This window comes from Cajanus cajan, chromosome 8, assembly GCF_000230855.2.
Source record: "Cajanus cajan strain Asha chromosome 8, NIPB_CcT2T_4, whole genome shotgun sequence".
Classification (NCBI taxonomy): Eukaryota; Viridiplantae; Streptophyta; class Magnoliopsida; order Fabales; family Fabaceae; genus Cajanus; species Cajanus cajan.
In genome coordinates, this window is record NC_138524.1 from 57,355,080 (window position 1) to 57,380,245 (window position 25,166).

At 34.2% G+C, this 25,166-nt stretch overlaps 2 protein-coding genes across 3 annotated transcripts; one reads left to right on the forward strand and one right to left on the reverse strand.

The window, feature by feature from the left end:
* The first annotated feature begins 234 nt into the window (after nucleotides 1-234).
* Nucleotides 235-16,637, forward strand: LOC109817443 (dynamin-2B). The gene is made up of 22 exons (XM_020382681.3): nucleotides 235-630; nucleotides 728-778; nucleotides 871-991; nucleotides 1,104-1,196; nucleotides 1,617-1,678; nucleotides 1,786-1,903; nucleotides 2,053-2,395; nucleotides 2,650-2,797; nucleotides 3,749-3,850; nucleotides 3,992-4,111; nucleotides 5,475-5,558; nucleotides 5,744-5,871; nucleotides 6,908-6,992; nucleotides 7,141-7,288; nucleotides 9,937-10,013; nucleotides 10,262-10,318; nucleotides 11,671-11,815; nucleotides 11,927-12,081; nucleotides 13,537-13,650; nucleotides 13,742-13,809; nucleotides 15,321-15,490; nucleotides 16,013-16,637. The coding sequence occupies exons 1-22, from the start codon at nucleotides 490-492 to the stop codon at nucleotides 16,252-16,254; spliced, it is 2,772 nt and encodes a 923-aa protein (XP_020238270.2). The 5' UTR covers nucleotides 235-489; the 3' UTR covers nucleotides 16,255-16,637.
* Nucleotides 16,638-20,123: 3,486 nt separating this feature from the next.
* LOC109817448 (SUN domain-containing protein 3) lies at nucleotides 20,124-24,741 on the reverse strand. Of its 2 annotated transcripts, none has more exons than XM_020382688.3 (5): nucleotides 24,590-24,741; nucleotides 24,255-24,486; nucleotides 22,384-23,687; nucleotides 22,189-22,274; nucleotides 20,124-20,406 (listed from the first exon to the last, which is right to left on the reverse strand). In XM_020382688.3, the coding sequence occupies exons 2-5, from the start codon at nucleotides 24,430-24,432 to the stop codon at nucleotides 20,160-20,162; spliced, it is 1,815 nt and encodes a 604-aa protein (XP_020238277.2). In that variant the 5' UTR covers nucleotides 24,433-24,486; nucleotides 24,590-24,741; the 3' UTR covers nucleotides 20,124-20,159. The 2 variants fall into 2 exon arrangements, with proteins under 2 accessions (XP_020238277.2, XP_020238276.2); XM_020382687.3 differs by having other exon boundaries at nucleotides 24,585-24,722.
* Between the last annotated feature and the right edge of the window lie 425 nt (nucleotides 24,742-25,166).

The window sequence follows — 25,166 nt, forward strand, 5'->3', positions numbered from 1 at the left end:
CTCAGAAGAAAGAAAACAAAGATTTTTTTTAAATTTACTTATTGTTTCCTTTTTTTTTCTTTCATTTAAATATGATTTTTTATACTCGTATTTCAAATCTTAGAATGATAAATTGAACCAAACCATTGCTTTCTACCTGTGAATTGACGTTGGGCGGTGAATTAATTTGAGAAGAAAAAAGTTAATTAGGTTGAAAGTTGAAACAAAACAGGATTCAAAATAAAAGACAAGACAAGACGACTGGGACAACCATTTCAAAACGCGGAAGAGAGAGATAGAGTGTGCTTTTTGAAATTTCTGAATCAAACTTCAATATAGTAAGACGAAGGCCCATTTCCTAGAGAGAGAAACTCAGAGATCTGATCGGTACCTTGCTCCAGATCGTATCGAAGCTCCGATTTAGGGTTCGATTCCGATCGATCCCTATCCGCCGCGCCTTCGATTCCACGACCAATCTTCTCCGCTTTGGATCCGTCGATTCATTCTAACATGGCGGCGATCGAGGACTTGTCGGAGCTTGCCGACTCGATGCGCCAAGCGGCGGCGCTTCTCGCCGACGAAGACGTTGACGACGCCAACGCTTCTCGAAGACCTTCCACTTTCCTCAACGTCGTTGCACTCGGCAATGTTGTGAGTATCCGTTTCGCGTTTTTCTTCTTCTACGTCGTCGTTTTCGTCGCTTCGTCACTGTCACTGTGTTTTGCTCACTTCAATTCCGGTTTTGTAGGGTGCTGGAAAATCCGCAGTCCTCAACAGTTTGATTGGACATCCCGTTTTGGTAACTTGAACTCTCTCTCTTTCTCTTAAACCCTATTCTGTTGTTACAAAAGTGAAACTGTGAAAGTGAGTGTGGAAATTTGTGTTCTTCAGCCTACCGGTGAGAACGGAGCTACTCGGGCTCCTATATGCATTGATCTGCAGCGAGACACTTCGTTGAGCAGCAAATCCATTATTTTGCAGATTGACAACAAGTCCCAGCAAGTCTCTGCAAGTCAGTTCCTATTCTCTTGTTGAGACTGCGCATACCTAAGTGGCTGATCTGCGCAGTTTGCTTCTTTGCTTTGTTGACGAGCATGCTCACGTGCTTTGTTTTATTGCCGCAGGTGCTTTGAGACACTCGTTGCAGGATAGACTGAGTAAGGGTTCCTCAGGCAGGAGTCGAGATCAAATTTATTTGAAGCTACGCACGAGTACAGGTTTATTAATAACTCTTGATTTATTTTAGTTACCTTGCCATCTTCATTCAGGTTCTGTAATATTGCAATTGGGTAGAAGTATACAGATTTGAGAAGATGAATTGCCCGATTACTTCTTCCTTTTTCTCCGGTGGATATTGTTGTCTTTCTGGACTATCCATACGTAGCTATGTGATGATCTTTGCTTGTCAGAGATAGTTCTTCTTGAAATTACAGTGGCCCTCGCAAAACTTTTGAGTTTGTTGTTGGTGCTTGCAATTAATATTTTATGATATCAGATAATTGCCGAAATTTGGCTTGAATTTGAACCCTGAAAGAGTGATTCAGTTTGTTTATTGACAAGCCCCAGTTATATGTGTACTGTTTATCTTTTATTTAACTAAACTTCCTAACGTTCCTTCTAACATCTTTTCTTCCCAGCACCACCTCTTAAATTGGTTGATTTACCTGGGTTGGATCAGCGCATTATGGATGAATCAACGGTAACTGGGTGTCCTACATTTCCCAAATTGATTCCTAAACTTTTTGGTTTTTGTTATCATTGAACAGTCTTGGAATTCTGATGTTATTTAATGTGGTCCTTGCATAGGTTAGTGAATATGCGGAGCATAATGATGCCATTTTGCTAGTTATTGTACCTGCAGCTCAAGCACCAGAAATTGCTTCATCTCGAGCCCTAAGATACACAAAGGAGTATGATGCAGAAGGTAGACTGTTTGCTCGGTTCTTTTTAGGAATGTTGTTATAAAAAACTTGCATAAATTTTCTTTTGAGGACTTGCTTGGTTCCATTCTCTATTAGGTATTAGATTTTTTCATTGTTAATTGATGAAATAGGCAAATATATATTTTCATAGGTACCAGAACAGTTGGTATTATTAGTAAAATAGATCAAGCTGCAACAGACCAAAAAGCACTGGCTGCAGTACAAGCTCTCTTATTGAATCAGGGTCCTGCCAAAACATCAGATATTCCTTGGGTTGCATTGATTGGTCAATCAGTTTCAATAGCTACAGCACAGTCTGGATCTGCTGGTTCTGAAAGTTCTTTAGAAACTGCATGGAGAGCAGAGAGTGAAAGCCTCAAGTCCATATTGACAGGAGCTCCTCAAAGTAAGCTTGGAAGGATAGCTTTAGTGGATGCCCTGGCACAGCAGATTCAGAATCGCATGAAGCTTCGGCTTCCTAACCTTCTTTCTGGGTAAGTTCCATGTAGTGCAATATGACATTTCCCCATTAATTATAAATGTTGTTGTTTTGACTTGATTCTTGTTTATAGTAGTGGAAAACTAAGACCTGGAATATATATCAATGGTTATTGTTTCTTGGCATTTATGTGAAGTATTTTGTGTTTTAATTTTCATATTTTGTTTACCATGTGAATAGCTGTTCTTACTAAATGATTTGTATTAGAAAGTTCAGTCTATTAATCTTTACCTCGCTGACACTGTTAAGGTTACAAGGGAAGTCTCAGATAGTTCAGGATGAATTGGCAAGGCTTGGAGAGTCAATGGTCACGACTTCAGAGGGTACGCGTGCTATAGCCTTGGAACTTTGCCGGGAATTTGAGGATAAATTCCTGCAGCACATTACCACTGGCGAGGTTTGCTCTCTCAATCTCATGTTTTAGTTAAATTTTATTTATTTTTTATGTTACTTATTATTGGGAATGCTATTTCTTTAGCTCCAAATAATCTAGTCTTTTTTTTTTTTTTTTTTTTTTTTGCATATTATAGCATATTGTTTCTTGTGTTACTTTTCATTGAAGAAACTATTTTTTGGGCCCAATTTAATTAAGAAGTTGAAGCTTGAAAGAGGTTTTAGAATTGAGAAAGAACATATTTGAGGTTTTAGAATTGAGAAAGAGTATATTCGATTAACTTGCCATTTAATATTCATCATTATTGCTATGGTCCTCCGGATAAAGAATGTAGTTGGTTACTTGGTTTATGTGCTATATTGAGAACATTATTACTACCTTTATGTGTATGAAAGTGTATTAGAAATAGAAAGATAAAACTGTACAAGAAGATGGATGATAAGGGTTCCTCAGACCAATTAAAGAAAATCAATACAATGACACAAAAAAAGTCCTGCAAGACTAATCAGCTAGAAGAGCTGCCCAATCTGTTTGTAAACCTTGGATCTGTACACGAAAGAGAAACCATATACTCACTGCCCAATTCTTTACTTGGCCGATTTTAAGGAAAAGATACACTTGAAGATACAAGCATTCCTTTTCAACAATACAAACCACTAAATCCCATTAACCACACATTGCCACTAGGTATTGTTTTCCTTGCCAATCTCCTGAAAGTGCAAAGAAGCTGAATTTTCATAACATACTACAAAAGCTTATCTCAAATGTAGCCCACAGCTGAACTGTGGAGGAAAAAATGAGGAAAGTCTCATTTATAATTGATTCGTAGATATTTTGATAGTTCAGCATTTGGTGAAAAATTGGTTTTCAAACAAACCTGTGTTAATGAATAATTAATTTTGTATTTGTTGCTTGGACCTTTTTTATTTATATTATTATTAAATTGTCTTGCAGGGATCTGGTTGGAAAATTGTTTCCTGTTTTGAGGGGAGATTTCCTGATAGAATGAAACAATTACCTTTAGATAGGCATTTTGATATCAACAATGTAAAGAGGGTAAGTTTTGAACCACTGTTTTGTTGATATCTTCTTTCTTTATTTTTCCCCTTAGTGCCCCTCGCCTATTTTATTGTGTGTGTGTTGGGGTGGGGGGAGGGGTTGTTGTTACTGTGGCTTATCCTTTTTGCCCATTGTCAGATTGTGTTAGAAGCAGATGGTTATCAGCCTTATCTTATTTCCCCTGAAAAGGGATTGAGATCTCTAATCAAAGGTGTTCTAGAGCTTGCGAAAGAACCATCACGTCTTTGTGTTGAAGAGGTAATGTTTTAATCTGTAGAATGAATTTGACTTGTATTTAACTTCCTTTACTCTCAAGTTTGTAAATGATTGTAGTTTGTTCCTTATATATTGTAGTGCTTTTCTTTATATTTTCATTTGGTTTGTCATTTAGGTTTGAAGTTTGGATCTAGTACCCATGTTCTTTGTCTTTTCCCTTCCATCTAAATGTATTCATTCTGCGTATTGCGAAAACATGTTATATGTAGCGGAACTATACATTTGGTACCAATTAGATTTGGGTCTAGTGAAGGTTATCAAATCGGGATTTGAATTGTGAATCATAATTTCTATCGAATCGGAATATCAATGAAAAATTACTTCAAATATATCATATAGATGATGGTGTTCAATGTAAAAACTTCAATTACAAATAGATAAAGACAACTTAAGCAAAGTCTTGTAGAACAAAATAATTGTAGTTAGATGAGTTTGTGAAACCTTTATTTTAGAAGAATGGAAACTAAGCAAGTAAATAGCTAAATAGTATACATTGAATGAGTGAGTGACAAATTGAGTAATGGAATAGGATAAGTTCAAAAGTGTTCCTTCAATTCCTTTTCATTTAACAATTTAAGTTTATGTGACATTTCAATTTTTTCATGAAAAAAGAATAAAATAATGAATTGTTGTGAATCGTACGTTTCATGTCAATAATACAAAATTTCATAGATTCATTAATGTATTGTAGGATGCAAAGTCATTTTATATTCATCTTCTGATACAAATCGGTAGGTTGCCGAATTGAATTGTGAATTGTAGGATTCTGATAACTACAGTCTAGTCTAGTCCCCCTCATAACTAGGAGAGGTGATTACATTTAGTGTTCGATTGTGCCTCAAACAGGATTGTCTTCGAAAGAGAATACTTATGTGAAAAAAAACTTGATAATTTAGTATTTCTTGCATATCTTTTGGGATTTCTCTCAAAGCACATGTTAGATCCAATTGCAAGGTATGAGACTTGAGTCCCACATTAGAGGCATGAGATCTTGGTGTGGGGTTTATAGGGCTTGTGCTCTTCAACTTGTAGGCAAGCTTTTGTGGTGTGGTTCTCCCAAAGTTCTTATCAGCACATGTAAAATGATGACTGCATCATTTGTATGTAAAGTTTATGATTCTAATTCAACTCAATTTATAGACTTCTATTTTCCATATTTTGTGTTCTTGTAAGGAGCTAGTCTCATTGTCTTTATGAGAAAAAATGTGTTCCTATCAGAAGTAGTACTACATTGTAATTCTATGTTACAGCTAACGTTGGCATTTGATTCACTGTGCATTTTTCCTAGTTTGTTCCTTCTGTTATACTTGTTACTGATGGAGATTCTCATTGCTTTATGCTCCAGGTACATCGTGTCCTGATAGATATTGTTTCATCTGCTGCCAATGCTACACCTGGTTTAGGAAGATACCCACCTTTCAAGAGAGAGGTAGGGTTCTTTATTATAATTTTATTTTGTTCCTACATTATACCTGTATTAATATATTCTGTTAAATTGGAGTCTCTTTTTTGTTGCCCATTGTTCCTTTATATATTTTCTTCTTAAAGTTATCCCTTATGTGGGGAGTGTGCTTTCTATTTCTTTTAGATAACGCTGTTTAAAAATATTTCAAGGTTGTGGCTCTTGCAACTGCTGCACTAGAAGGGTTTAAAAATGAATCAAAGAAAATGGTGGTTGCTCTAGTTGATATGGAGCGTGCTTTTGTCCCACCCCAACACTTCATCCGCTTGGTACAAAGGAGGTAATTTTGACATTTCTTGAATGGATCTAAATCCTCTCATTTGGGGGAGATGATCTGTTCCCTACTTTTTATTTGTCTATTTGTTAGCAACCATTTTTATTTTTTTGGTGAAAACAATGGAGTCACTAGCTCCTCCAAAAAGCAGAAAATGCAGAAAGTGACAGATAAATATAGAGTTTGAAGATGCACATAACCTCTAGCCATAGCCCTTGATCTTCTTTCCCCTCAATTCAAGCCTACCATGTACTACCCATCTTTTCTTCTCATTTTTTTTCCATTCAAACTCTCCCTCCCTCCCTCTGAGTATTCCTTGGTAGCTCTGTGCTTGGTTATAATCCACACTTAACAACTTGAATATCCCCATTATTTTTCATGTTGTCCTCCTTATCCCCGTGTGTTTTTCGTTCTACTTTGCAATCCTTGTAGCACATGCCTTGGTATTGGGGTCTATCAATACGCCCCTTCAAGATTCACCTTGGTGAAGGATTGGGTTGGGTCTCTACCAAGTCTGGGAGAAACATCCACCATTGTCCCATTGCTTGAAGCATATTGACCTTTCTGAAGTGTAAATTATTCGTTTAAGCCCCCCATTTTTTGAAGCTTAACGATCAAGTTATGATGAAATTGAAGAATTGCAACTAGATCCCACATTGTGCCTCTATTCTCATTCTTCCTTCTACAGTAAACTCTCCATATCTTTGGTCCATATCTAAGCTGATCTAGCATTTGGCTCATACCTTTTTCAGGCATGTGTTATTGCTTGTGCCCAGATCAAACCCACTTTTATCTTGACAGAACAAATTGTTGGTTGGAATTTTTTAAACAGCATCTATTTGCTATTTCCTGTTCACCAAGAACAATTGTTTAGGAACATGCTGCATTTTTTCATTTGGTGGTTCTTTTGAATAGTGTTGCATAGTTATTCACAAAATTCTTTCTAGTCCTTGCTTACACATAACATTATACATGTAGATGCCACCCATATTATATTTGTGAGGCCATTATTGATCTAGTAATTCCATGTTATTTACTGTAGGATGGAAAGGCAACGTCGAGAGGAGGAACTGAAAGGCCGATCCTCAAAGAAAGGGCAAGATGCTGAACAATCTATACTTAACCGGGTAGGTGGTCTCTTACTGTAACAAAAGGATTGTATTTAAAAATGATGAAGTATGAGTTCTGCTTTTGTAACTTTGATTTTCTGATTTATTTTTTACTCTTCTTTTTTGTGACTTGTGGAATTTAAACTGCTTTGTTAACTTATTGTAGGCCACTAGTCCCCAAACTGGTGGAAGCATGAAATCAATGAAGGAGGAGAAGAAAGATAAGGAAAAGGACAAATCAGGTCAGGCAGAGAAAGAAGGGCAAGATGGCTCAGGTTTAAAGGTTGCTGGTCCTGAAGGAGAAATTACAGCAGGTCTGTCCTATTCTTTATGCTACTACATTTTGCTAATTGAAATTTCTTGCGGTCTCAATTCCCCATAGTTTTTTTGTGTAGTTATTCTGTTTGAATTTGATAGAATGCTCTTGAAATGTCAGGAAAAAACTGTATATCATCTGGGAATTATAATTTCTTTGTGGTTTGGGTGGTAGTTCAGTGGAAATCATAGTAGTCAATAACGGTGTGGAGCAACCAACACTATAGTGGGAGTGGGTCTGTGGATAGTGGGATGGTCACAATTCTAAGTTTATGATGTGTGTGTATATATATTGCCTTTTTCTCTATATGTATATATTATATTATTATTATAGGTTATGTATGTGTATTATGTATATAGTATATAATTATAATTATTAGAATTATGTATTAATATTTTTATATTTTAAAATATTCTTTTTAGATATTATGGAGTACTTTATTGTATTATAATATTATAATAGTATAATAAATGATTAATTATAAAAAAGCAGCAAAAAATCCTCCCAATTGTAGTATTGTTTGGGTGAGACTGACCCAATTTGGGGCCCTTCCCACCCAAAGAAAACCCTAGTCTGTTTCAAGTTTCTCTTCTCCAAAGTATTACAATTGAGGTGTTTTCTGTTTGTTGTTTTTATTATTACTACTACTAATATTATGCTATAACTATAATTAATACTATAAGCTACTCTGTAATATTTAATGAAATATAGAAAAATATTAATATACATTATATAATAGAGTCAAATTTAACATAATAATATAATATATAATAGAAATTTATTAATTAAATAGAATTAGTATAATAATAAGAACTATAATAAAGAATCTCTAAAGCATGGTTAATCTTAAAGTCATATGATACACAAATGGGTACGTACCCATACCCGCTATGTGTTGCCAGCGTTGGGTATTTGTGGGTATGTAACGGATACGTACCGAAAACAATTTTCAAACAAAAAGTAATTGGGTACTTAACTTGGGTACATATGGGTACTATTTTGGGTACATATGGGTACTATTTGGGTATGTATCAAGCTCATACTCTATTACTGATTAATGAAATCATTGGCCAATTAGATTCCTTACAAAATAGATGGAACTTAAATCCTAAGGAGTGGTGGGTCATATATGGTGCTGCAATCTCCAAACATAAATTCATTGCATTGAAACTCCTTTCACAACCATTCTCATATTCTTGTTATGAGAGAAATTGGAGGACATGTTCATTTGTCTATTCTATATAAGGAAATAGGCTCAACCTTAGGAGAGTTAAAGATTTAGATTTTATACATACAAATCTTTCTCTACTATCAATAGATAGTAAGTTATAACTAGAGTGAAAGTGAAGTGTTAGGTATCCCTTCTTGAGAAAGGAAAAGAACAGAATCCTAACCAAGATTAGCACACCCACACAATAAGACTGAAAAACTGAATGACTTCTGTATTGATTATGAACAAAAATTCTTACAAGAACTAAGGTATACAAGTATAACCCCAAAAGGAGCACTCTCCTTTCACACTGGAAACTTCCAGTTATACAAATTTTACCAAAAAAACTCCCCCAACAAAACAATAGAGGTCTTATTTAAAGAGTTTACGACAGAGTAACAGATTTAACTTACAATCTTGACCCAGTCAGCTAACATTTACAATATGCCCCTTTCCCTTTTTCTTTCTATAATAAACCTTTAGAGGTTTCTGCTGCTCCCTAAAATCATTCCTAACATAAAGTATGTGATCTTGGTGGAGGAGAGGAATGAGAATCATTTGATGGGCCTACCATTCTTGATGTTGCTACTCTTTCTCTTGATGAATCAGATTTAGGGATTATTTTTTCACTGGACAAGGAAATGATGAGTTTTTAACTGTTATAAGTTATTCTTATTGTGTTTTTTTTATCATTTATATAATTCTGGTCATGTTTATATAAATTTATATTTTTTTTATATGTATATTCTTTTTAAAAAATTATATTAACAAACCTGTATCTTAGTTTTTTTTGGGAAATCCCGCATCTTGTTAGTATGTATCCATGAAACATATCCCACTAGTGTTATTGGGGTAGCTTCTCTGCGTTGCTATTGACTGCTTGCTTGTGAAGTTGTGATTATTGATCTCATGATGGACAACTAGAAAGGAAAAGGAGAGAATGCAAATGATTATTCTATAGAGATTAATCTTGGTCAATATGAATGATGTGATTCAATTTGTTTGTTTGATTGAAGGGTTTCAAACTTCTACTGAGTCTGATGTTATATTTTGGAATTTTGGAATTAGAATTTTCATGTAGACCGACTAAATGTCATACACCACACTTGTATTCAGAGAAACATCTGGAAATAGCTGTTATGCTGAAAAATTCTGTAGAAATTCTTAAATTTTTCTATTACTCACTGTTATTATTCTAGCCTTTCTATATATAATATGTTCTATTAATTTATTAATGACTATAAAGGAATTTAATTCTGAAAGGCTGTCAATTCTGTTTCTTGGCTATCTACCCTAAATGGCATGGGTGCTATTCCTAATTTGCATTTTGGTATTGCAATAACGAATAATGATGCATGAATTTGGAAGTTGGAATTTGCCAAAATAAATATTTCAAATCTTCATTAAACTAAATCTAGTTTTTTATTTGCTTGCAGGTTTTTTGTTAAAGAAAAGTGCAAAAACTAATGGTTGGAGCAGGCGATGGTTTGTGCTAAATGAGAAGACAGGAAAGGTTGGTAACTATTGGTGAAGATGATTATTTACATGCATTCTTTGGGCTTTTATCATTACTTTCCTAAATCTAGTTTTACACTCTTCTGATTGACATGCTAGTCTCTTGAGTCATGGTATTTTCTCTAGAGGCGCAAATATAATCGTCTAAGACAGCTTAGTTCTATTATTGATTAAAACTGAGATATTTAGTTGGTCACTTTAATACATTTTACTGTTTAGTGTTGACTTTATCCTTTCACTTCACAGCTTGGGTACACCAAAAAACAAGAGGAAAGACATTTTCGCGGTGTTATTACATTAGAGGTATTGTGTACTTTCATTAACCAAGTACATTCACGTTTTATAAATTTTACAGTAGTGTCTTGTGCATCATATAAATTATTCTGAAATTCTCAACTCAACAATTCATGATGCTTGTTTGAATAGATTTTGCAGGTGCCTGCACTTGGCTGGCTTAATTTAGTGATTGTTATCTAAATTTCCCTTGATTGTTTTTTCTGATACTGTGTTTGGAATGCTATAATTTAGACTTTAAAACATTAATTTGAAATATTATAATTTATGATACCTTTAAAATATATTACACACCATATTTATTTTTGAAATTTGAAACAAGGTAGAATAGTTGATTTTCCCTGAAAATTCATTGTCCATTTGAAGTCTTGTAATAAAGCAACGGTGGCTTTGTTGATACATCTGATATGTTTAACAAAATGCGAATATGAATGTTGAATCAGTCTGCTCCTTGCCTAAGCAAAGTTTATTATTAAGGTTAAGTTGACACATCTATCAAATTCACATTCCTCACATGTTTGCAAACCTTCTGGAGAATACATGTTTACAATAAAGCTGCATACATCTACCCTCCCCAAGCTCCACTAGGTCGTGCACCCCCTTCACCTTTAATTCTGACTATTGAAGATTTTATGTTTTTAGTTCTACTGTGCCATGGCGACATGTTACTTTTAGCTAGTTGATTGACAATACTTGATGGTTACATTAATGCAAATACCATATGGCCTTCATCTTAAATTCTTACCTTTTATGTGAAGGCAGTTCAACTAAGCAGTAGGTAATATGTAAGCATAATCATTTAATATGTTGGATTTTAGATCTACTGTACAATATTATTGCTTTTATCTGCATTCTTAATTCATATATAAAGCAGCTCAGGAAATTAAGAATTTCTAACTCATCTTTTATTTAGTAAGATCTGTGTCTATAGTTAGTGGACTTTTATGCATTCACCTACTCATCAAAACCTTTTGCAAGTGTTTGTAAACCTTTATCCTGACCAGAACTAAGATCTTCTTAATCTGTGAGAGGTTGGTGTGTTATATTTCTTATTGCTTTTGGTGTTACCTTCAAGTTAATTTGGAAGATACAAACAAGGCAAAGTTAACTTATTTCTGCTGAAAAATGCTTAGTTTATCTAAATGTAAGATCTTTTGGATGTTCTACTTGGATGTGGATGCTCTACATTTTAAATTTGTTAAAACTCAAATTTAAAGCTGTAGGTTTTACTATGTTGTTTTCTGCTAAATATCCACACTGTTGCAGTATGTACTACCTTTGATTTTGGTGATGTTAGTGAGTAGAGAACAATGCATAACTTATATAGTCTTGATAAGCATACAATTTAAATTGCTAAGCAGGAATGTAACATTGAAGAGGTTGCGGATGAAGAGGATCCTCCATCCAAAAGCTCAAAGGACAAGAAGTCAAATGGACCTGATTCTGGCAAAGTCAACCTTGTATTTAAAATTACCAGTAGAGTTCCTTATAAAACTGTTCTGAAAGGTAAAATTCCCTTGTTGATAATATAGCTGTCAATGGTACATGTACATGCAAACTTGAATTTCTAATGAATTTCTGAAAACATTTAAATTTCAATGTGTTTCTATCTTGCAGCACACAGTGCTGTTGTTTTGAAGGCTGAGAGTGCAGCTGATAAGGTCGAATGGATTAATAAGATAAGTAATGTTATAAAAGCAAAGGGAGGACAGATAAGGATCTCATCTGAAGGGGGCTCTACCATGAGGCATAGCCTCTCTGATGGTTCCTTGGTTAGTTGCTAGCTTAAAGGCGTTTATCACGTGTTACATATTTTTACGGTCATTAGGCTTGTATATGAAAGTCAGTTCTTAGAAATTAGAATCTGCCTCAATTAACTACCTAACATAAGTTTACTAGTCTTAAGATTTTTTATTTAAAGTTTTTACACTAATTGATTTTTTCACAATTGACTCTGTTTTTTGGGGTCTTTAAAATGCATTGTTTTTATATAAATATTGTTTTTGTTAATTTGTGCTATTAGGCTGTTGGTTAAAAAACCAAAGTATAAATTATTAAATGAAATCCAAAATGCATTTGATACTGTTGGAAATAATGGCACATAAGAAATAGTAGATTCAGTCACATGATAAAATGCATCTAGTGTTCAGGGGCATTAGTGTTTAGGAAGTTGCACTTAATATTAGCCTAGGAAAGTCTCCACTAAGTCGTTTAAGAACCTATATATTAATCATGAAGAATAATAAGCTTTTCCATTATCTTAAGTTATATGCAGATTATTCTCTCCCCCGTCCTTTCCCTGCTAAATTCAACACATAATTTCATTTTGAAGCAATTATGATGATTTAATGAAGGGTTATAAATACTTAACAAAACCATAGAAATACTAGAGCAGTTTCCTTCCACACTTGAAAGAAAGCCAAAAAGCATTGAAGTTTTATGCAAAACAAAAAATAGTGGAAGAATATTACACTGGGAGCTGACACATGTCCTGGATATATTTATATTGGTTAGATTAAGAAAAAAGTAACGACATTATACATTTTGTTTATGGATCTTTAATATTTTTTATTGAATAAATATGGAACTTCGTGTAAGCTTTCATGGTAGCTTGTTGTGTAGGTGGATCCACAAACCCATCCAAACAAGTTTCGGGAAATAATACTTCTATCCCCAGTATACAGAGCTGTCCAATCATTAAAGGGTTGGTCTTAACAATGCATTCAACCAATTTGTAAACATCCTTTCAGCCTTGGAGTCTAATATTGTCCAACTTAAGCATTATAGGGTATTTTAATGTTTTAGTTCTTTAAAGAAATTAATATGAAAATTTTCAGAGTCGGTAATCAAGGGAATATGTTGGACATAGTGATAATGATTAACATGTCATTGGGGGTAAATCCATAAATGTATCACTTGAACGATAGAGTCACTAGAACAATTGAGTCACATGAAATAGTATAATTTTGTTTTTGTTCTTGTAAAAATGTACAGTTCATTTTTGTTTATAAATATCTGGGATGTTGAATGCTCTCAATCAAGCAATTGACAGAACTTGTCTAATTTCTGTTTTCTGTTAAGTATATTAAAGTTTCTTGACTGAGTCTATATAAGCTGAGGTTTTGCATAACAAAATTAAAAATAAATAAATAAATACTAAATAGATTGTTATTCCTTAAACTGTGGTTATTAACTGGCTTTTATTATATTTTGGTATCCTACCTCAGGATACAATGGCTCGAAGACCTGCTGATCCTGAGGAAGAACTCCGATGGATGTCACAAGAAGTTCGTGGATACGTTGAAGCAGTTCTAAATAGTTTAGCTGCTAATGTACCAAAGGTAAGCTTCTGTTTTAACATTTGCCATTTTTATAATTTTACTGTTTTTTCCCGTTAATGTTTGATGCATTTTCTGGTTATTTGGTTTACAGGCAGTTGTTCTTTGTCAAGTTGAAAAAGCTAAGGAAGACATGCTGAATCAATTATATAGCTCTGTCAGGTTTAGAAAATTGTTATTGTTTTTCTATTTTTATTCTCTTGCACTAAATTTCTTCCTTGCATTTGTCAGTCTCATTCCTGAAGATTTTGAAGGAATGTAAAGAGATTACAACATATCCTTAAATTCTATTTTTATTCTCTTGCACTAGATTTCTTCCTTGCATTTGTCAGTCTCATTCTTGAAGATTTTGAAGGAATGTAAAGAGATTACAACATATCCTTAAATTCTCTTTACATTACCTCAATTTTTGGAATGAGACTGACAAAATTTTCAGGAATATTTTGCTGCACAGCTTCAGGACCTGCAATGTATTATGGAACTGAATGTTGGTAGATAAAAAGCTAACAAGAAAATAAAATAATGTAATGGAGATAAGGATGTTGCATTAGATGAGTGGACAAACTAGACCAGAATCGGAACGAATGCATTTGGGAAGATAGCCAGGGTAGCGCCTATTGTGGAAAGGATAGTAGAGTCTTGCCTTAGGTGGTTTGTGCATGTGTGGAGAAGACATGAAACTAGGAAGGAGAGTAGATTATATGCAGGGTAGCTCAGTTGCTAGATATAGAATGAGACCAATAAAACCAGGTGAAACAAATAAGGATATAGAAGTCAATAATTTGTCTATCTACATGATTTACTGTATAAATGATAATGCCATTTGATCCCTGTATCCGAACTAAGCTAGTTGGAAAAAAACTTGGTTGTTGTAATGTAGAGAGATTATCAGTTATCTCTTTTCTGTTCGTGATAATTATTCTTTCTGTCCATCTCTCTCTCTCTATATATATATATATGTGTGTGTGTGTGTGTGTGTATATATATGTATATAATGTTATTTTTATTTGTTTTAAACATAGTATTTTGATATTTTTCCCGTTAAATAAATTTCTATGTTTTCTTGCTCAAATATGAACTTCCCACCTTTATTGGGACTGCTGAAGTTTCATGTCCAAACTTCGTTTTTAATGGAAGTCATTAGTCTCCAGTGCTCCTCTTCTGTTTTATGAAATTAATTGCAGTGTTGAAAAGCACACTCTCAAACAAACTTCTTTAATATACCAAATGTGGAGTTAAAGCTGGCATAGGATGAGGAGCCTCAATTTGAATTGCTTGCTGCTTGTGATAGAGAATGAGAGAAAAAGATGGTTGAAGTAACAAATTTAAATTTAAAAAGAAATGGAAAGGCAATTTTATCAATTATGAGTTATTTTAACAGAGTATGATGGGTTTTTGCCATAAAAAATAGTGTTCAGATGCTAACCTATGTACGTGTGTTCAGGTGCAGTAATTTTGTTCTATGCATTAATAAGGAAAACCTTGTAGTATACTGTCTGAACCTGACACATGGTTCATTATTGATTCAAGATATCAAGTGTTAATGTGCAAGTTACATGCTAATTTATCTGGATGTTATAGTTTTGTATATGTCAATGGCAATTATTTATATTTATTAGTTGTTGCTTTGATATTTGTGATTGTTGACATTGTTTTTTTGTTTCCATGATTAGTGCTCAAAGCACTGCTAAGATTGAAGAGTTGCTTCTAGAAGATCAAAATGTTAAGCGCAGAAGAGAGCGTTACCAGAAACAATCCTCACTTCTGTCGAAATTGACACGACAACTGAGTATTCATGACAACCGAGCAGCTGCTGCATCTGGCTGGTCAAATGGTAGTGCAGGTGTGTGTTAGCGCTTTCTTACTCATTTACATACTTGTTGGATGGATGACTCATCAACATTCATTTAATATATTTGTGCACCCTATTTTTAATACTACTATTTTTGTTTTAAGTGCCCAAACTTGTCATCATTAATGATCGAATATTATTAAGAATTATTGTACCGTTTTATCTTATTCTGATACTGAATGTGGAGCATTCATATCCTGGACAAATTGACCATCGATTTATTAATTTTAATAAAATACATACTCATAACAGTCAATTCACCCAATTATTTTTATAAGCAGTTACAATTTGCATTTTATTTTGTAAAGTGCACTTTGCCATTTGATTTGAAAGATCCAAACTTTATATCCTATTACCTTAATTATCCTGGTAACAAACCGGATTGCATCGTGATTCGTGAGTTAATATTTGTTGAAACTGAATTTTATCTTTTTTTTGGATTCTCAGTTGATAGTAGTTTCTTTCCGTAAGTTTTTCCATTTTGGGTACTTACATTACTTATTTGTTTTGCAGAGAGTAGCCCAAGAAGCAGTGCCAGTGGACCAGGTGATGACTGGAGATCCGCCTTTGATGCAGCTGCCAATGGCCCTATAAGTCGAAGTGGTTCATCAAGATCGGGATCCAATGGTCACAGTCGACATTACAGTGATCCTGCACAAAATGGTGACGTGAACTCTGGTTCAAACTCCAGCAGCCGTCGGACCCCTAATCGGCTACCTCCTGCTCCTCCGGGTTCTTCGGGTTACAAATATTAACAGGTGATCGCCTGACAGTTAATGATGTTTTGATACATTTTTGGAGGGTGAGGCTGCTCCCGCCCCATTTTCATACCTTTGAGGATACGGTCATCCCCAATTCTTTGTTTCTGCCGGTATATGTAGGTGAGGAAATGTTTGTGTAAATACAAGACAATAGTTTATCATTAGTATATGTTTTCCGGGCATTCGTCTCATTATCCGGAAGTTTGGTATCAAGGTGGACTGGAATACATTTATAATGCTTTGCTATTCAATATTCTTTTTTTACTTTTATAGCTTTTAATGTTTCCCTTTTTGTCTAGAATTTGCACTCTTTTCTTGGATGCAACCGATGTATCTTGTTTTGTAATGATTGAAATAATACAACATTGCTGATGCAACCGATGTTAATTGTTGGCATGTTTTATTTGGCTCTATTCAAACTTTTGGTTCTTATATTTAATGCTTTAGTCACGAATTTGGTCCTTGCAGTTTTTTCAAATCAACTTTAAGTTTGTATTTTTGTTGGTTATTTTCATGTCATAGTAATGTGATGTATGTCTTGCGTATGTAACAAATTGACGTGCATGATATAGTGTGGCTAAATTTTTTATTTTGATGGCTAATGCGATGTCTGTTTAGTTTGGTTTTTATACGTGAGGTTTGTTTTTAGTTTAGTCTATATGAAATAAGCTTTTAAATTTATTCCTATTTTGGATAGATGATTTGTAATTTAGGTTGGAAGATGATGCATGGTTTAGGATTTGTAATTTAGGCCTAATCAAAAAATCCCGTCCTGTTCAAATCTGATGTAACCCACAATCAAATATGTTTTACAGACGGATTGATTCGGATAATTGGATCGAGTTTTTTAAAATCGGTTTTGAATGGGTTATTATGATCGAGTTTGGGTTTAAATTTCTTTATTCGTTGGTACTCGAATCTGTTTGGTAAATTTTCCTCTCTTGTTCACGAACTTCCTTTTCCTGCTGTTCAAAGATTAGCTTCACAAAGTTCCCTTCATTGCCATTGGCGTCGTTGCATGCGTGAAACTTTAGACATGACATCAGCAAGCTGCATCAATGAGGTCGGGATGTTGCATCTTTTCCTGAAATCCCCACTTCTTGGTTTCAGCAATCTCGACCATGGCACGTGAATCGGATTGGGGGAGGGGGGGAGAGGTTCGGTTGTAGAAGATTATAGAATGAGGGGTCTTTGAATCTTTGGGAAGGAAGCGGAGTGAGGTGAAGTAGTTAACGAGGAGGGTTTTGATTTGGGGGGGGGGGGGGTGAGTTGTGAAATGCTATCGGAATGACGTCGACGTCATTATCATCTTCGTTGTCGAGATGCAATGGTGTGATAGGAAGAGAAAGAAAAAAAAGAAAGAAAAAGAGAAGGAAAGGAATCATATGAATAAAGGAAGTGCAACTGTTAGAAATCGGCTCCCTTCCAATGTGATCCAACTTGATTAAACCCACTCATATAACTCGAAATTCGACTAACTCGACCCGAATAATCTGAAGTACTGATACGGTCGAAAATGTGTCCATTTTTTTCTTGGTTGGTTTGGGTTGGGCTGAACATTTTCAACCCAAATCTGACCGAACCCAACTCGTGATCAGGCATAATTTTGATTTGGTTTGAGATCCGTGTTTGTCATATTTAATGCTCCAGTTGAAGGACGCTTTTTTGTTAAGAGAACTTGGATTCTTCCGTGAATAACAAACGAGAATCATCTATATTCACATAAAATTGTAGGATATACTATAATTTTCTGATTTAGACATGTACATATTAGTTAATTAACAACTACTCAGTTTAATAAATTTGTCCTTAACCCTATGAGCCTGGCACATCATAAAAAATGAATGTTTGCTTCTCTTGGTTCCTATACTGATTTTTAGGAATCTAATTAGAATAAATACAGTAAAGGTTGTCCCATGAGGAATGAACTTTAATAATTATATTTATACGAAGATAATATTACTTAATGGTTCAATTGAAGATGACCTCTCAAGTGATCTTCAAAAGAAAGGAATTTTTTTTTGTTCAATAGCTGTATTTATGGTTGAATAGCCTATGAAAAAACTAGAATGATCCACTTTAGAATTGTGACGCTTTTAAGAGGAGAAAAATAATGTCAATTGAGGTGCGTGGGTATGCTTAACTATACTTTTAGGTTCGTAGGACAAAAAAATCCATTAAATTAAAACATTTTGCTAGAAAATTGCCCCTGCAATATAATCAGCAGACCACAACAGATGAAATTCACTACTAGCTGATCCCTTACTGTTACCCTCTTAGAGATCTAGGGAGAAATAAGCTCTAGCTTCTCTTCAGCATATCATGGATGGAATTCACTAGGCTATGCATAGGTGAATAACCTTTAGTTACCAAATGTATCGCCTTCAATGAATCTGACTCAAACCAACAAAGGTTGGTAAGAATGGAAGTGAGTTGTGAATCCCAGGAAACTTTACCTGTAGTAGCAGTATTAGGGGTTTGATTTTTGAACCTTGAAGCTTTCACTCTAGGAAAGACTTTTCCTAATCACTTCGACTTAAAAATTAATATCTCAATTTTACCTGTGAAAATCATGTTTGTTGACTTTGGAAAAATAAATAAATCAAGATATAGCCTTTTCTTTTTTAATTTAGAAAGTGCCTGTAGAGCTTATAAGCTAGTTAGATTAATTTATTAATTAGTTTGACTAAAATAAACTTTTTTGGTACACATTTTTTGTTGTTGATAATTTTAAACTGATTTTCATAAGTTACTTCAAATACTTTATAAATATTTTCAATTTAATTAATTAGCTTATAAGTTTTACTTTTTCAGTTTTTAATTTATAATCTTCAACTTATAAATTAGTTTTACTAAACACATTTTAAAATTTATTTAAAAATTGCTATTTTTTCACTTTTGCAAAACGTACTAAAACAGGTTTTTAAACCTATTAGGTGGGCTGTTAACTTAGTGACGGAATATTTAAATAAATTACATGATCTCTTACATTTAAAATTATGTTGTCACTGTATAAGAAAACTGTTCTTTATAAGCAATGTATCTAGTTATTAATAACATTTTAAAACATTTTTTTTTAATTCAATACATTTTTCCTCAATATAAAAAGAAGCGATTTGTTATTTATTTATTTATTAAATTTATAAAAGTTACAATGATGAAAGCGATTCAAATCCTAATGCCGTCTTATAATTCTTACAAATCGATTTATCTATTTAGGAACTAAATGTAAGGCTCTCAAAGAAGGCGGGGAAGATTATTTTACACATTTAGATATTTCATTGATCAAGCTTTTTTTGGCCATCATATCTTTCAGTAAATTACTTGATATAGTTTTGAATGTCGTAGATTATATCCAGAAAATATTGTATTTTTCTCTAGATTTTTTTTATGCACTAGCTTTACTTAATAAAATTTCAGTAATAAGACATATCTCAATGTTCAGTGTGTTATGAATATTACTAAATGTGAATAAAAATTATTACAGGAGGCTATTATTTAATTTTAACTAAAACCTAATCATGCAAGGAGTTGTTCATGGATAGGATTTTGATTTATCTTTCAATATATTACTCTTGGATCGGACTATAAATACTTCTTTAGGTGCCATATGTAATACAGTACTGATCAACTGCATTACTTTTACTTCCTCTATTTTTCGTTATCTACAAAATTCGTGATTATTTTCATAATAAAACGGGACTTTTTTATTGCAACAGACGGAAGCCTTTTTATAGCACGAATATGTAAAAGTTATAATTAACGGCTACCAAAGTCATTGCAAGTGAAAATGAAAAATCAAGTCTTGATTTAACTTTGAAGTTTCTACATGTATTTCGAAAGCAACACATTCACCAAGCATCTCGCACAAGTTGACATCATATTTCAAAAATAGATTATCACAAAGTTAATATGAAAATAATAATGATACAATTCAATAATAGGAGGAACCAGGAAGAGCTAGCCGCACAAAATTTCCTGGAGTAATCTTTTCTATCAACATTTAGTACTCTATAGGCACTCGTAGCCAAACCTAGAGAAAGCCGTAATATAACTAGCAATGAAAAAATACAACACACTAAAAACACTACCACACCCTTGTTTTCTAAAGATGCCTGCTTCCTCCGGACTTCGTCAACCTCGGACCTGAATTATTGGGAAAAATAAATCAGATCCCAAAAAGCTAAACAATTAATAGCATCATCTGTTGAGGCTTCAAGCTTTGATAATCAAACAGCAACCACAAAATAATCTTCAAGCTTTGACAATCAAATGGCAATCAAAAAAAGGTTCCGAAACAGTAAACAATATCAACTTTCTTCATGGTATTTTTGTCCTATGGCATGCACGAGAGCCAACTCAACTATAAGTGAAATTGCATCTAATATGAGGAGATATGGAGATTTCATTTCCCCCAAATGAACACTAACAACTAGCAGCAGCCCTCACTAAGAATCAATCTTATTGCTTTCATCTTATTTGCTAAAACTAATTATTCACCCAATTCATCCAATTAAAATGAGAGAAGATAGTCGGATGGAGGGGTAAAACATAAAAGCACTTGTGAGTAATCTTTTGTGAGTTAGTATCACAGTAAGGCATTACCATGGCATGCAGCATGCATTAGGATACAATAACACTCATCCCTATTGGAAAAAACTCAAGTCTCACATCGATTAGAGATTATGTAATTGAATAGTATATAAGTGGAAAGCAACCCTCACCTTACAAGCCGGTTTTGTAGGGTAGAGTTAGGCTTAATCCACTATTCTAAAATGGTATCAGAGCTATTTAGATCCACTTTAAATGGGCCACCCACCATTGATGCATGCGCCATAGGCATGAGGGGGTGTATTGAGAAAAACTCAAGTCCCTCCAATCCTAAATCATTAAAAAGGACCACCCACCATTTATCCACGTACCAAGCCCAATAGTGCTGGACTTGAAAAAAACCCAAGTCCCACATCGACTAGCCGGTTTTGTAGGGTAAAGTTAGGCTTAATCCACTATTCTAAGAATCCCTAAACAACCCGTTTCTATAAACCAGATTAGTCACTGATCTGGAAACAAGAGCTTGATCGAATGTCAAATTGTGGTTGAACTGGAACCATATTTATATAATTTTCTATTAACTACATGAAAAAAATATTAGATTTTCAATATAATATAGATAATTATATAAACCAAAAATATATGAAATTTAGACAAGAAGTATATGATCCATATATATAATAGATAACTTCAACATCTAAAAATATTTACCTCACGTCACAAAACCAAGACAAAATTAAAACATTTAAAATTAGCAATCCAAAAAATTCTAAAATTTTATTCTACAACGAAGAATGTTGATATAAAGATATAGAACTTATTATTATTATTATCATCATCATCATCATCATCATCATCATCATCATCATCATCATCATCATCATCACAAAACTGTAATTTTACTGAAAGTATTTTTTACCTTAATTGACATAGTCATAGATATGCAAGTACTTGTCAGTTTGTCAATAGAATAACTATTTAAGGTTATTAAACAACAGAGAAGCTCGTTCGGGGGCATAACAGATGCTAGGTTTGAACACTGCCTTTGACACTTTATTGTAAAGTTGAATTATTAGTGATAGAGACAGTATGTGAGTGAACCTGCCATGTGATCACTAAAAATTCACTTGTTTATACCAGACCTGGCTGGTTCATTCTGATTCTAAGAAGTTGTGCTTGCTGACTTGTTTGATCAGACTGACCAGTCCAATCTGATCCTTAGAACCCTGATACAAGATGACCAAGACAGGGAGATGCACAGAAACTACTCTACTGTTTTGAAGATACTCTCAAAGTAAACTAGTTACTAAAGCTGAACTAGCTCTTAAGTTCATATTGTGACAAATTACAAAAGGCTTTTGTATTGTAAACTCTCACCTCAAAATAGCATTGTCCCTGAGTAGAAGATCCAACTGCATGGAAATATGGGACTTCCAAGATTGGAGATCACTAGCATCTTTGATCTGCAAGGGCAATAGTCATTTGGAAAATCAATAAAATGTATAATAATAATGATTTTTAAAAAATTAAATACAACTAATGCCAACAATATCCAGATAGAATTCAACATACTATAATATCCTGCTGTTCAACGAGATTCCTAATGTCTTCCTTGATATTCTGTATAAGTATATCTTTTCCTCCTATGTCTTTGCTGTACTCTTTGAAAATATTGACATATCTAGAATTTAAGTCCTCCATATACCTCTCCAAAACAAACAAATTTAAGTCTAGAGAACGAACTTTCTGCATCAGAATCTTGAGAACAGTGTCCCCAGGCATCCTGCCAACTTGTTGACGGATTTCTTCAACTGGATCAGGAACGTTACTATTTACTTTCTCATGATTTGCAGAAGAGATATCTGAAGCAGGATCAGAATTGATCCCTCCAAAAGTATTTTGATGATCATCTTCACTCTCAGCAGGATTAGGAAGGGGTGATGCTGGCTTTTTATCAGCATTGCCATCCTCCGGTGCAAATAGATTATCTTGAGTATATATCAAATCCTCCAGCATCCTCTCAACAGCATCCACACCATAAACTTCAAATACACTTAGTGTGCAATAAAATTCAGAACCATAGTGACTTTGTAGATTCAACTTTAGGTATCTCACCCATTTTGGCTCTTGAAGAACAAACCTTTGAGCATGTCTCACATTTGAGGCAGTAAAATTCCCAAGAAAAACCCAAACATCAGTTGGAAAGCTCAGACTGCCAAGAAGTTCAAAAGCTTTTAAATTGGATGAATGGTGCTCAAAATTAGCTATTTCTATTGTATCTACTAAGGTTTCTTCGGAAAGTTCTATAATGACAAATTTCTCTTCAGCAGAACATGGATTTCGAAGATACTTATCTTTGTCTCTGCTTAAGATATTAGAGGCACCTTTGGCTTCTTTGTTAGAACCTAAAACTTTTGCTCCCTTTGATGCTGAAGCATAATTGTATTCTGCACCACCAGGCTCCACTCTATGCATTACACTTCCAGATGAACCAGTGCCAGGCTTAATTTTGGAACTAATTGCCCTGCTCTTGAACTCATCAAGACCAAGGGGCACAGCCCAAGGTAACTGATCAGATTTTTGTACATCATCCTCGAGTCTGACAGCAGATTCACAACTATCAACTTCATGTTCCTCTCTAGTGGGTGTATCATAATCTTCCTTATTACAAGTACCAGGTACAGCATAATCACTGGTTTCTCCATGGGGGAGTGACTCAGCAACAAAACCATTAGTCTGATCATCTTCAGAGTGTAAAGCCTCAGGAGGAATGTATGCATCGACCAAACATTTATCAGCAGAATCAGAGCTTTTACACTGCCCGTGCTTATCTTCCTTCCAATTTGATAATCGAGCTGAATGTTCTTCAGATCCATCTGCATTCATAATAAACTGACTAATAAGAATATGCATCATGCATTAGCGAGGATGAAGAAAACTATGGTGAGCAAAAAGACTAGTTTTGTAGGCAAGGTGGTGCGAGGCAAGGAGATTATTTATCTCCTATCTCATTCACTATTTCACTTTAGTGGTACTTGACTGTTTAATTTCTAGACCATTTGCATGTGGATACATTAAAGGGGTCAAAGTGGGCTTCGAAGGAATACTTGTCTCTCATTTGCAGTTAGCCAATGATGACAGTATCATCTAATGTTTATAAAAATGGATAAGAGGACAGTTCCCTGAATGCTTTGTTTCCTCTTCAGCTTTAGTATTTTTCTGGGCTGAACATTAACATTAAATAAGATTCTCATACCCTCTCTTTCACATATTTTTGGATGGTTAAGAGCGATTTATTTTTGGTACCCAGTTGTTTAAAAGAACAGGGACCGAGTTAGGGGGGGCTAGAAAATCCTAAAAGAAAAGGATTTGGTGAATTGATCTATGTGGATCAATTCCTAACAGAGTCATAAGTTGAACAGAACATAAGAGAGTATCTTTACCTGTGGGAGTGGGAGTGAAACCATGACCGTGACTGATCCATAAACTGAAGAGGAAGATTAGACCCCACAAAACAAAAACCAACGAGAGAGAAACTCCGTAGGAAGAGGCAGAGACAGATTTAGCAGGTTCGTCGTCCAAAGCTCTTCTTTCCAGAAGAGCTTCACGTGATCTCTGCATTGCACATCAGTCCCACCCACTGCTCAACAGAACAGGAAAATTAATTCCCTTTCCCTGCAACGCTCAAAACCGTTTCGTTTCATTCTATTCGGATCAGATCATATAATCATAAAACTTCTAAACAGTAACGAAAGGAAGAAGACGGATCTGACCTCACCTGGGTGGGGTTCGGATTTTGAAGAATTTGGCGTTGGAGATTAAGAAAGAGAATGAATTATAGAATTACAAGTCAAGTGACCCAACACCATCCGTGTCTAATAAGGAAAGTGTATAATAATATATCGTATTTCTAGTTTCTACACTTACGTCTTTTATTATGTGTCCTACCTGCCTCATTTTTGTCTTTAATCATGACATGAGATTAAATTAAGTTCAAACTTCAAAGTGTATAATATTTTTAACACATTAAATTTCTTTGATTTTCTTCCTCACAAATTAAATATTTAAACTTGGTCCGTTTTTAACTTGTGAAACTACAACCATGTAGATTTAGGTGAGGTAAGTTTTACTACATGAGTGTCACGGGTCGGTTTGAGATGAATTTGATCAAATCTGTTATCAATTTAGAAGGCATTTGTTTCCATACCATCAATTTATTTCATACTATCATTTTTTAAAATCCTACACTATCCTTCGACGTTTCTCAATTTGAAACATTAGTTACAAGTGTTAAAAATATGTTCCATAACACCCAATTTATAATTTGTGTTTCAAAACACATATTCTAAAATATA